The following is a 13,789-nucleotide window of genomic DNA, read 5'->3' as shown; positions in this document are numbered from 1 at the left end:
CTACATAGACTTCTTAAGAATAGTTTGCAAGGGTATATAAGTGCTTTATACTTATAACCCATTTTCTGTAGCTTTGGTTGTTTAAAACTTCATTATCCATCAGTCAGATGTCAAGCAGCCTTTGTAGCATCTGCTGTACACTCAGCAGTATGCTCGTGTCATCGAGGAGGCAAACCAGTGGAGACAATGGTTGGGGCCGTTAAGGAGTCTGCTCTTTGGCTTGTTGAGGAATGATCTTGGACTGTAAACATCTGCCCTGCTGTTCATCAGCTGGAAAAACTAGCTTGAAAATTAACAGGAATTTTTCCCAGGGACATGCTGCAGTGTAGTGTCCTAACTTCCTTCCGTGACTGCTGCATTCTTGCTCATTGAGAAACTTTGTTCTCTAGAATCATAGACTGTCAGACACTTGGCTGTTGGAAATTTTGGCAGTGAGAGAAAACACCCCCTCCTGCCTGGATGATCCAAGCCGCTTTGACACAGAGGAGCAACCTCGATTTACAACTCAGATGCAGAGCTTCAGATAAGGGGTTTGTGGACACAGCAGTCTACAGTTGTTCTAACTGCACTGTTTTCAAGGAAACGGGACACTGATTCGGCTTCACCATCCAGACTTGATATTCGTCTCTTTACATACGGTCCTGCTTTGTTTGATCCTCTTCATTTCAATTTTACCTAAACTCTTCCCTCAAATCCGATAACTCCATTACTTTATTTATTCATGAACAAAGATAGATATGGTTTTGGCCTTTAAGGAGTGTGCTGTCTGGCAGGTGGGGCCTTTATGAGTGCCCCATAGTTCTCTGGTGTGCTCGTCCCTCACTGCAGAGGGTCAGTAAACCCGTCTTTGCTGTATTGCGGGTTTGTTCTTGCGCATCTTAGGATGATTAGACTGGGGTGGCAGACAGAAACCAATGCCCATGAAAGAACTCCCAAGGTTGTAATTAAGGGCCGAGATATGTAGTAAAAGCTAAGTGGTGTTGGAAGTTACATAAGAGGTAGATCACTTGGATCTGGCATGGCCAGGAAGGATTTCCTGGAGAAGACGAGACTTGGGCTGGACCCTGAAGGCCGAACAAGATTTGGATGGATGTGGGGAGAAGAGGAGAGAACTCTAGTAGGGCTGTCAGCAGAGGTACAGGCATGAAGAAGCCTGTGGGTCCTGGAATGTTGGCAAGCAGTGGTGTGAGGCCCGATGGGGCCTTGGAAGCAAAAATGAGGGCAATTGTATCTCACCTTCTCTATTGGCAGAGCTGTATTTCAAGTCTATTTTTTTAAACACTTACAAAATTATCTTTGTGCTTCTTAAACCTACTGTACTTCATGCATCATGGAGTGAGCGATTGCTTTCTACAGATATTAAAATTAATATGGCCCTAACTACGCCGTAGTTTCAATTTCTTATGCTATTAGGTTGGTGCAAAAGTAATTGTGTTGTTGGAATTATTTTTAACCTTTTAAACCACAATTATTTTTGCACCAACCTAACAGTTTTTCTGATTAACACTTTGTATTTTGTGATTCTGTATTTGTTGATATTTTGATTATATTCTGCCATATTGGAAGTTTGTTTTTTTCAGTGTGCTTTCAGAGCTCTTCATATGTAATCCCTGTAACTCCATTTGGTGTCTTAGGTGGCTGCCAGGGAAGGTCAGGTGTGGTTAGTTGATGGTTAGTTTCATCTCCTTTGGACTGGCCCCTTTTCTACACCTTCTGCTCAGTCCTGAAAAGTCCCTTGAGGTTACTTACATGTCTAGATAAGTGTTTGTGGGTGTGTGCGTGTCTGTATGTCATATGAGTTCACATGTTTAAATTCCATAAATTCCATATATATTAAATTTCACTTTAAGTGGTGCTTATATTTAAAAGAAAAAAATTGGAAGTAAAATGTGTCTTAAATACAGTAGGCTTAATTTAAGTTACTTAATAGGTTAAACTTATTCCTTTAAATGTTGCTACTTTACTACAACTTTTTGAAATAGAAATTTCCTAAGGCATATGTAATATTGATTGCCTCATTAGCCAGGGTTTATTATTCAAAATTGAACTATCTTTGATGATTAAGTATAACAAAGTGAAGATCAGTTATTGAATAGTGTTTAAAAATAGGTTCCCTTGGGTATTCTGGAGTTGAATTTGGGCAGTTTACCTTTACATTAAATGGCCCCTAGTCTGCTATACTGTTGTTTTTATGGTACATTAGTCACTCTTAATTGTTCTTGGCACATTTGCTTTTAGCAATATTCCTTGCCTCATTTTAAATCTATTGATAAATAAGCTTGTAAAACCAGAAGCTTTATTTTTATCAATTGATAACCAACTTTGTAATCAGATATTTATTTTATATATAAGTATTGGTTAATAACCTCTGAGTAAGGGCTGAAGGTGTCTTCATGTTTCTTTTAAAGGTGACATACTTAGGTGTTGTAGTAGCTACCTTTGCGATTAGGCCTCTCAGGTGTGAGACTCTTCTTGGAGATGAAGTCACTGAAAGAGTGACCTGCCAGTAAAGTAACACAACAATGTACAAAGTAAGCATTTATTATTTTTATGGAAATGCCTTTTATGTATTCTAATACAACCATACTGTCCAGAACTTGTCTGCACCTTGGACCACATGTGACTCATCACACAAGTTCAATAATACCCAAACTAGTCTACACCCTGTTTGAGGCATGTTCATTGATCATGCCGCTCGGATTTTGTGGCCATCTCAAATTGTTGTAAAGTTTCTAAACCTTTACTTTCAGTTTGTTCGTGAGCTGGTACCAGAAGTTCATGGACTATCACTCGTCCCTAGACATGGATTGATCCAGTCCTGTAGCTACCTTGCCCGTTTCCGACCTGCCCTATTGTTATCTGATCGCCAGCAGGAAGTTTGGGAAATCACTGGATGGGATGAAGAGCATCTTTTCACAGAAGTTGCTTTATCAGGTCTAGGGGCACGTCCATGGAGTTGGGGGCTGGAGGACTGTAGTCCTGGCTACTCTCACCTCCGCTGGGATTGAGACCGCCCCAGCCCCTTTCAATAGCCTCAGGTCTGTCTTTTTTCTGCCTGTGTCACCTGTCAGAGGATCCTCTTTTAAGCTGCTAGTACACTGGAGAAAAGTGGTAGAATAAGAAGTTTTATTACTTCTTATATAAGAAGCCAAATAAGCAATGGACTCAGTTATTACTTAAAATTGTACACTTAGAAATTGGTTGCAGATCCAAGTTAATAATGAAACAACATAATGAATAATGAAAACAACAGCAACATCAAAGTGTGAGCCTCAGACTAGCAAGGGAGCAATAGACTTGGTGTCAGGGAGTCCCTTTGGTTCCAGTGGGCTCTGTTGTGTAAAAGCCCGAGGTACCTTGTGGAGGTTTTTCAAACCTCGCCGCCAGAGTGCTGTTCTCCCTATAGGCTTTCAAGATGATGACTAGCTGGCATGGTGATTCCATCTCCCTAAACAGGTATCGTGTTCTTCCCTATTGGTCGGCTGGCGGGGTCCTCTCCACAAGTACATAGAATGAAGATGAAAAAGGTTGTTTTGATGTTTAGTGTGTTAAAGTGATGAATAGGCTGACTCTTGGCAGATGTCTGTGCCAAACAGAAACGCTTTCATTGTTGGCTGTATGTATTTGATAGGAACCTTGTAAAAAAGAGAGTGCCGCTTCCAATTTGTAGTAAAAAGGAAGGAGAAAATACTCTCATCTGTAATATAATATACTGAAGGCTTTTTTTTTTTCTGGTAGAAAAGAGTCTCTTTTGTGCAATATATTTACTTTCCTTTATACAAATTATAAAGGGAAAGGTAGAGTGATATTAGTCTACAGCTAAAAACGTAAAATTAAAATTCAATTGGAATGCAAGTTGAGAGAAATTATTACAGAGATTTTTTATATAAAAATAAGTATATAGCAAGAGTAAAAGGGAAAATCATTCATCTTGGAAATATTTATTACTTAAACCCAATTAGATTCTCTTTTTGAGTGTTTTTATGCTGCTTCTGAGAGCCTTACTTTTGTAAGTTTTATCCTTCTAAAAGGATAAGTACTTCCTGACATGCTATTAATGTGATTGTCATCATCTTTTTTTCCTTCCCATTCCTATATCCTTTAGCTTTAGTCAGGGAATTTTTGGCTAGTCTCTGAAGTGAGCAAAGCAGTATAAATGAACATTTTTTAAAAAGTACTTTGTGCTGTGTGGATCTCTAAAATATAAGTATTTTTCCTTGTTTTAATAGCATTTTTTCTCAGTAGTGTGGCTCCTTGAAGCATAAACTCCTTGAAGCATCTTTCTAATATATTTCAGCTCATTTATGTTAGTGTATTCAATCACTAGTTTCCTTTTTTGTCAGCCACGAATAACAAGACACAGACAATGGGTTTTTGTCAATTCTAGAACAAAAATTCATAGCACCAGGATCCTAGCTCAGATTTTATAGAATATAACACTCTGGGAGAGAGACAGAGACAGACAGCAACAGAAGGAAAGAGAGAGAGAGAGAGAGAGAGAGAGAGAGAGAGAGAGAGAGAGAGAGAGAGAGAGAGAGAGAGAGAACAAGCATATTCACAGGTGCACAAAAGAAAGTTTTGAAAGATATTTACGCTAGATACAAGATTCTTGGTTGACATTTTTTTTTTTCAGTGCTTTGGATATATTATCTCATAGCCTTCTGGCCTCTGTGTTTCGGATAGGAAGTCAGCTGTATATGACTGTATCTGACTAGCCCTATGAGTGAGCTGGGTGAGGGGGATTGAGACCCAGGATTCTTGACCATTTATGCTGGGGTAGAGTCTCCACCCTATGAGTAGGAGCTGAGTAGAAGAAATGAACCCAGATCTCAGCTCTTGCTTGGAATAGAGCTTCTGTAACACATAGCTGAAGGGAATGAGGAATTCTGGTGGCCTGTACCTCCTGAGCAGAAACCATGGCCCAAGACTGAGAGCTGGGCAGAGAAGGGGGAGCACTATCTTCTTGGCTGCACCTGCCTGGAATAGATACTCTGTCACACGGAACTAGGAGAGAGGTACGGAAGGAAAGCAGGTAATTCAAATGCCACAGACCTTCTGTTTTTACCAAAGTTTAGTAGATTTTCTTGAATAAGTGTTTCTCTGTTTGCTAAATTGCATTAGAACAATTTCCAGAATCTTTCAACCTAAAAAAAAAAAATTTCCCCAGTTATGGTTGTTCCACTGGGGAGAGGGTCTCCAGACTCCTCATGTTGCTATTCTGGGAGTGACCACCGACCACCACTACCACCACCTAAAGATTTAATTTTAATTCCCAAAGCAAAAGTTCTGGGAACCAGAAAATTTTGACCAAGGCTCTGTGGTAACTAGTGTGTTTCCGAGAACTTAGTGTTACTGAACGTTAACACAAACAATCTTTCTTTTAATCACTAGTATAGAACATGTGCATTCCAATGATTTAACATAAAATATAACTTTATAATACTCCAATACTCCAACATTCATAAAATGCTTAACTATCAGAAGTGATATTTATGGGAGTTGCATGAAGGATATGCTATTTACTGGATATGTTGTCTTGTTTGATCAACCTGTTTTCTGGGAACTGGGACCAACTCCCTGTGCCCCATCTAAATCATCTACCGGTAATTATTGAATGGCTTCTAATGTAATGTTACTCTATTCCTTGGCTACAGTTGATTGATCGAAGGATGGGCGCCCAATCCATGTTGGGCCAATCCAAGTACTTCCCTAGGAATTCTGGAATTGAGCTTGATAAAAAAGTTGTTTCTTTCCAGGGAAGCTTTTGGATCTAAAGCCTAGAGCTATTAGCAGCTGTATTTCCCACCACATGATCCAGAGAAGTGGAGGAGCCTGGTCTATGGAGAGAGATGAGAGTGGAGTACATTCAGAGATGCATCTTGACTAGGTTTTTTTCTGAGGCCCAATCATATTGTTGCCCATTGGTGTCATGGATCACCTCAGTAGCCTTCATATTAATTCCCTTTTTAAAAGCTGGCTCAAAAATGAAGCTAGACCACTTCCTTACACAATACACAAGAATAAATTCATAATGGAGTAAAGACTTCAATGTAAGATCTGAAACCATAAAACTCCTAGAAGAAAATATAGGAAGAAAGTTTACAAACATTACCCAGAGTAAAATTTTTACTGATATATCCCCTCGGGCAAGGGAAGTAAGAGAAAAAATAAACATGTGGGATTACATCAAACTAAAAAGTTTTTTCACAGCAAAAGAAACCATCAGTAAAACAACAAGGGATCCTACTGAATGGGAGAAGATATTTGCCAATGATACATCCGATAAGGGGTTAATATCCAAAATTTATAAAAAACTCTCTCAACTCAACTCCAAAAAAACAAACAACCCAATTGAAAAATGGGCAAAGGACACGAAGAGACATTTTTCTAAAGAGGACATACAGATGGCAAATAGACATATGAAAAAATGCTCAACCTCACTAATCTATAGAGAAATGCAAATAAAAACCACAATGAGATACCACCTCACCCCAGTCAAAATGGCTATCATCAATAAAGCAACAAATAACAAGTGTTGGCGAGGATATGGAGAAAAGGGAACCCTTGTGCACTGTTTGTGGGATTGCAGATTGGTGCAGCCACTATGGAAATCAGTATGGAGGTATCCCAAAAGACTGAAAATGGAACTACCCTATGACTCACCAATTCCACTCCTAGGTATCTGTCCAGAGAAATCCAAAACTCTAATTCGAAAAAATTTATGCACCCCTATGTTTATTGCAGCACTATACACAATAGCCAAGACATGAAAACAACCGAAATGCCCATCGGTAGACAACTGGATTAAGGAACTGGTACATTTATACAATGGAGTATTACACAGCCATAAAGAAGAATGAAATCTTATCATTTGCAAGAATATAGATGGACCTAGAGAACATTATGCTAAGTGAAATAAGTCAGACAGAGAAAGACAAATACCATATGATCTCACTTATATGTGTAATCTAAAGAAAAGAATAAATGAATGAATTAATCAGAAACAGTCTCAGAGACATAAAGGAAAAACTGAGGGTTGCTATATGGGGTTTGGGGGGTGGGGATAAGGGGGAAGGTGAGAGGATTAGAAAGCACAATCAGTAACCACAAGATTGCCACGGGGATACGAAAGTCAATTTAGAGAATGTAATCAATAATGTTGTAAAGATTTTGTAGGGTATCCGATGGACACTTGTCTCATTAGGGAGACCACCTCAGGGATGATGTAGATGCCTGATCACTGCACTGTACGCCTGAAGCTGAAGCTGAACAACAATGAATGTCAACTACAATTTTGTGTGTGTGTGTGTGTGTGTGTGTGTGTATATATATATATATATATATATATATATATATATACTGTGTGTGTGTGTGTGTATACATATATATATTTACAAGAAGTGGAGTACAGCATTAGGAATAGAGACAGTGGAAATGTAATGGCTGTATGCGATGTCAGAGGGGTAGTAGATGGGGGTAGAGGGTTATCACTGTGTGAGGGATATAAATGATAAATGTTTAACTATTACATTGTTTTGTACACCTGAAACAAGTAAATAAATAAATAAAAACTGGAAACAACCTAAATAAATAAATAAATAAACAAAAGCTGACTCAAGTTGGGTTTTGCCTCTAGTAATCAAGAATCCATGAAATTTGTTCTTACTTTTGAGCAATATATTTCAAAGTATGTTCCTCAGAATATGTATTTATCCATTGGTTAATTTCATTTTGAAAAGGAGATGAGGTTTCTTGATCAAACAAATCTATGGTGGTGCTTAATCTTTGTCCCTCCTCAAGGTTCACAGTGCAAGTTAGCACAGTACTATAAGTTTCTGAGAACTTAGGTGGTTTTTACATACGTGTTACTAAATGCATATTGATTTATTGTACAGATGTATGTACAAAACATAACATACTATAAAAGTTACAACCTTAGCCAATTTTAACTGTACAGTACAGTGGTGTTAACTATTTGTACCTTGCTGTGCAACAGATCTCCAGAACTTTTCATCTTGCAAAACTGAAACTTATATTCACTGAACAACAATGCTTCTTAATCTTGTACATATTTTTGCTTACAGCACTGAAGTCCTATTTGGAATGAGACTTAATGTAAAAGAATGAATGAAGGAAATAAAATTGTTTAGCGTGATATTTTTAAGTGAGATAAATGTCATTTTAGATAGTTCTAGAGAATAGTTCTAAGACAACTGAAAATTTGTATGACTATAAATCATAGAGAGAAGTAAAGTAGGAAATATGTCAAAATCATTTTCCTTTTAAATGTATTATTTAAAAGCATTACTAAGTTTAGGAAACATTATCTTTCTTTTCTGTTCTGTAGGTTTCGTCAGATTTTTAGAAGGCTATTATATTGTGTTAATAACAAAAAGGAGGAAGATGGCAGATATTGGAGGTCATGCTATATATAAAATTGAAGATACAAATATGATCTATATACCCAATGACTCGGTACGAATTACTCATCCTGATGAAGCTAGGTATGTGCTGGTGGTAACTACTATTTTTTTTAATGTAGTAGAGCAATTAGAAAGCTAGTCAAAAGATTATAAATGTTATGTTAAAAACACTTTCCAACTTAAAATTGTGATGGCCCACAAGTATTTTGGTTGTTTTTGTTACTCTCCTCTCTCCAACCTCAAAGCATTTACAAAGCACATCATAAAAACAAGAACAGTGTTTACATCTGTCTTCCCCAAGTCCAGGTACCCCCCCCCCCCCCGCCACTCCCCCTCTACCCCCACACACAGGTAAGTGCATGACTTTCCCTCTGTGGCATAATCAGTGATGAGGAAATGGTCAAACTATAAGGTTAAGAGTCTCTGAAAGGATGATCAACAGACTTAGAAATTGCTTCAGATGAAATCACTAATCCAGTTATGGATTGAATTCCTCAGTTTTAATGAACATATTTACAAACATAAATGTATATATGAGCTTATGGTAAGCTATGAAAAAAATAGTATTTGATGCATGTAACATGCTTTTATTTTTTTTAAATTTGTTTTTTAGGTATCTACGAATATTTCAAAATGTGGACCTATCTAGCAATTTTTACTTTAGGTAAGTTTGAGCTTAATTTTTCTCCTATCAGTCACTTAAATGTTTATATTATTTTCCAGGGTATAAAAACGGAATCAGAGGACACAGTATATTTCCTGTATTCTTTTTCTTAAATGGCCAAATAATATTCCATTGTGTATATGTATCACATTTAAGTCTTTATTCCATTTTGAGTTAATTTTTGTGAGTGGTGTAAGACAGGGGTCGTTTTGTTCTTCTGCAGGTGGTTATCCAGTCTTTTCAGCACTGTTGATTCAAGAGAGTAGCCTTTCCCCATTGCATCTTTTTGACTTCCTTGTCAAATATTAGTTGACTGTATATGAGTGGGTTTATTTTGGGACTCTCAGTTCTGTCCCATTGTTCTGCGTGTCCTTCTTTTCTGCTAGTATCATACTGCTTTGAATGCAGTAATTTTGTAATAAAGTTTGAAATTAGGAAGTGCGATGCCTCCAGCTTTGTTCTTTTTTCTTAGGATTGCTTTGGCTATTAGGGATCTTTTGTGGTTCTATATGAATTTTAGAATTGTTCTTTCTATTTCTGTGAAAAATATCATTGGAATTTTGATAGGGATTGCACTGAATCTATAGATAACTTTGGACAGTATGAACATTGAAGCAATATTCTTCTGTTTCGTGAACACAGGCTATCTTTCCATTTATTTGTGTCTTCTTCGGTTTGTTTCATCAATGTCTTATAATTTTTAGCATATAGATTTTTTTACCTCCTTGGTTAAATTTATTCCTAAGTATTTTTTTTTTTCTGATGCTCTTGTAGGTGGGATTGAAAAACCAACTTCTTAATACAATTTTTATCCCTGTGAGATTAGTTGGCGGTAAAGTAATTGCTCTATCAAACAAATGTGGTGAAAATTAATTTCACAGATGAAACAAATAAATTTCAATGAAATTATATAAATAAAAGAAGAAGTAATAATTAAAACATAATGGATGAGTCTTCAGGCACAATTATAACCATCGTAAAATATGACTAAAATATTTTACATATTTGTATAAACCTAAATAATCTAGATACCGTCTGAAATTATATGCTAAAACTATGTAGCTAGAGAGATACTTATAAAAATTATTATGTGAATCAGAATTGTAAAGGGTTTCTTTTGGCTTAAAGTCCAAATTTTATTTGCACAGACTGTTCAAACTCTTATAATTTCCTGGGTGGCTGTCACTCTCCTAAAACATGTTCCACTGTAATGGCTTGTGTTGTATTCTTATTCCTGTTTTATTACAAAGTCAGTTATAGTATCACCATTAACAATTAATACAATTATTTTAGTTCATAGGTAAACTGTAGTACAGAGCACGCACTATTGCAGTAGATACTATAACATCTGTAAACGATATTCAGATATATGTGAGAGGGTGACCCTGTTTTACAAGGCCATGAAGTTAGATTGATTTTAAGGTGAAGCAAAAAATGCACTTTGCAAATCAATGAATGTAGATTATTCACATTATATTGTATATGTTATATTTCCAGCCATGCAGATGCCTAAGTCATGCAGTGATATTTGAATTTTCAATTACATTCATGGTTTACTCTGTTTTACTGTGCTCACTTGAACAGCATTGCTTTTAGGTAAAGTAACAGGTGCTAAGTAATTTAGTTCACAGTTTTTAATTCCATATGGGAACCAAGACCCTGAAATATGTTTTACTAATGTAATTCTTATTAAGTTTCAGTTCTGTTCTCAGTTACAGCTATGATTTGTCCCACTCACTTCAATATAATCTCACTGTCTTGCGAATGCCCCTGGAAATGTTAAAGTCAGAAACGACCCAGACTCGCCAGGAGAGTTTCGACATCTTTGAAGATGAAGGATTAACTACACAGGGTGGAAGTGGTAGGTGGTTTTCAGCACATCTAATGCATGTTAATGTGGCTTCCATGTAATGGCACTCATGAAATTCACTCACCTTTCCCTCATATTTCTGCATCCCTCGTTGCTCTTTGTCCTTACATGAGGTCGTTTCAGATATATGAACTTGACCAATTCATTTTTATAGAGATTAATCACTGGGTGATTTTATTTGTAGGCCAGCCAGGAAATGGTATGCTGACATTTTGTAGCAAATTTTCATGCACTTTTTGTGGAATACATTCAGGTCTACACTTTGGTGAAGCTGAAATGGAGAATTTTGTGTCTAAGTATTGGAGAATACACGCTACTCCCATAGAGTTTCTTTCATAGAGACCAGCTCTGTATGGGCTGAGTTTTAGAGAAAAATTACCATGCGTTGTCTGTTGTGTCCTAGCCATTTACACACAATGCCTCTAATCCCCATAAAAGCTGCTCAGTAGCTATAATGCCACTTTGAAAGAAATAAGGACTAAGCAGGAAACGGAGGCCTGAGATGAAGCCCACATGGCCAATACCCAGAGGATCCAGTGCAGCGGGTCAGAGGCTATTCGTACGTTGGTCCCAGTTTTACCCCCTGGTCCCGCATAGGCCCTGCTTTTGTCAGGCCCACTGTAGGACCACTGCAGGACCACGGTGAGACTAGTTTAGGGTGACACCGGAGACCCTAGACTAACCAGTCCTACAGCAGAACTGGCATCTTTATCCTAAGGTTTTGGGTTGGTCTAGACCTCTAAAGCCAGAGGCCTTGCTAAAGTGAATGTGAAGGAATCCTTTCAAACTTATAGCCAAGGCTGTTTAGCTGAATTAGACTTGCTATGGAAGCGTAATAAGTCAACAGCATCTTGGGCACCTTGCTCTATGCAACTTAAATGATAGTGATGAATATGTGGGTGCAGGAGGTAGGATGTAATCTAAAGTTCCAGAAGTTTTGTCCTTGTAGGACACACAAGAAGAGGCTGTGCTCTGGTACCATTTTGCCGAAGGTTCTGATCCACCCCAAGAAGATTTAGACTGTTACTTAAACTGAATGCCATCTCTGTCATTACCCTTGACTCCTGTCAGTTTATTAGATTGACTAACACTTTAGCTAAGGTCAAACCCCATGCACCCTCCCTACCCCAGAACAGCTAGATCACATCAATTTGCCCTTATTCAGAACCTGAATTGTAACATATACTTCTAGACACAGGTAGAGAGTAAGATAACGTGTGCCTGAATATTTGCTTGCAACATTTCTTCTAAATATCACCTTTTGTAATAGAAAAGCTAAAAGGATTACTAAATTTTCATCCCAGAATTTGAATATCTGTTCTGGGATCTTAATTAAGCCTCTGAAGCCACTTACTTTTATACTATCATTAGAGCAATTCTACTTGATAGATATGAATAACAGTGTGTATTAGGTTTTTATAGCAGCTATAACAAATTACCACAAACTTAATGGCTTAAAACTATATAAATCTATTATCTTACAGAAGTCAGAAGTCCAAAATAGGTCTCAGTGGACTCAAATTTGGGTGTTGGCAGGGCTGCCTTCCTTTATTGAGAACTTAGTGGAAAATTCATTTTCTTGTCCTTTCCATCTTCTAAAGGCTGCCTGACTCACACTCCTCTTTTCCTCTTCATTTATAAGGATCCTATGATTACATTGGGCCGACCTGAATAATCCAAATAAACCTCTCCATCCAAAGTCATCTGATTAGTAACATTAATTCCATCTGCAACTTTAACTCTTCCTTGTCGTGTAATGGAACATATTCATAGGTGCTGGTGATTAGGACGTAGACATCTTTTTTTGGTGTTGGGGGGCATTATTCTCCTGCCACGCAGGGGAAAACTGACAGGAAACAGAAGGTATGGGGGTAGGTAGAAAAATAAAATAATACATTTTTTAAAAAGTCTCTACTGGGTCAGGTAGTGTATTAGTGACTTTGCGTATATTGTTTAATCTGAACAATATTTCTGAAGTGAGTAGTTGTATCATTTTACAGTTTAGAAAATTGAGGTTCAGAGACATTAAGTAACTTGCCGAAGATCACAGAGCTGGTAAGTGGCATAGACAGGACTCCAATCCGAGTCTGTACTAAGCATGCTCTTTGTAACACATTAAAAAGACAGAGAAGGTTCTGTTTTTATGACTCAAACCAAATGTATTCGTCATAGTATATAAACACGCTTAACATATGTTTTGAGAAGAAACATAGTATTGATTGCCTGCTATCCAGAACTGTTGCAACCTTTTAAACCGTTATTATAAATATACTCATTTTTCACTTTATATAACTTTTATAAAACTCATTGATGTTTAATAAATGTATCTAGATATGCTGAAATCATTTCTTTATATACAAAAAGCCTGATACACTAATAACTACCACTTATGGAAGTATCAGTAAGCACTTTATGTGCATTGTTAACCTATTTCATCTTTACGATCCAGGTCCAGGTGAGGAAGCAGGGGCACTGAGATAGTAAGTGACAGTCCTAGTCATACCTGCCACCCTGCTGATGAGAGCAGAGCCAGGATTTGAACCCAGGCCCTCTGCCCCCAGATCAGCGCTCCCAGCCACTGACTGCTCTGTGCTGTCTCTTGGCCTTGTTTGTATATTCGTACAGGAGTCCTTAATTTCCCTCTTGTTTTCTTTCCTCTTAGGTTAAAAACTCACAGATCAGAAAATGTGTTTGTACAGAATCAGCACAGTGTTCTGGGTAATGATATAAATGATACCCACTGAAAATGGCAATGCTATTAATCAGGCATCTTATTTTGAGGTTAGAAATGGAAGTTTAAGATCTTAAAAATGAGTTGAGTATCAACCAATT

At 37.4% G+C, this 13,789-nt stretch overlaps 1 protein-coding gene across 1 annotated transcript in view; it reads left to right on the top strand.

Moving 5' to 3' along the window:
• Nucleotides 1–13,789, top strand: part of FIG4 (FIG4 phosphoinositide 5-phosphatase) — a 103,136-nt gene that overhangs the window by 11,926 nt on the left and 77,421 nt on the right. Inside the window, exons 4-6 of the mRNA XM_019735020.3 lie at nt 8,348–8,504; nt 9,037–9,087; nt 10,800–10,948. Coding sequence (XP_019590579.3) covers nt 8,348–8,504; nt 9,037–9,087; nt 10,800–10,948 — 357 coding nt within the window. The remainder of the gene's footprint in view (nt 1–8,347; nt 8,505–9,036; nt 9,088–10,799; nt 10,949–13,789) is intronic.

Source organism: Rhinolophus sinicus, chromosome 2 (genome assembly GCF_057876585.1).
Source record: "Rhinolophus sinicus isolate RSI-liver-muscle chromosome 2, RSI-T2T, whole genome shotgun sequence".
Lineage (NCBI taxonomy): Eukaryota > Metazoa > Chordata > Mammalia > Chiroptera > Rhinolophidae > Rhinolophus > Rhinolophus sinicus.
This window is presented reverse-complemented; position numbering and strand designations above follow the sequence as displayed.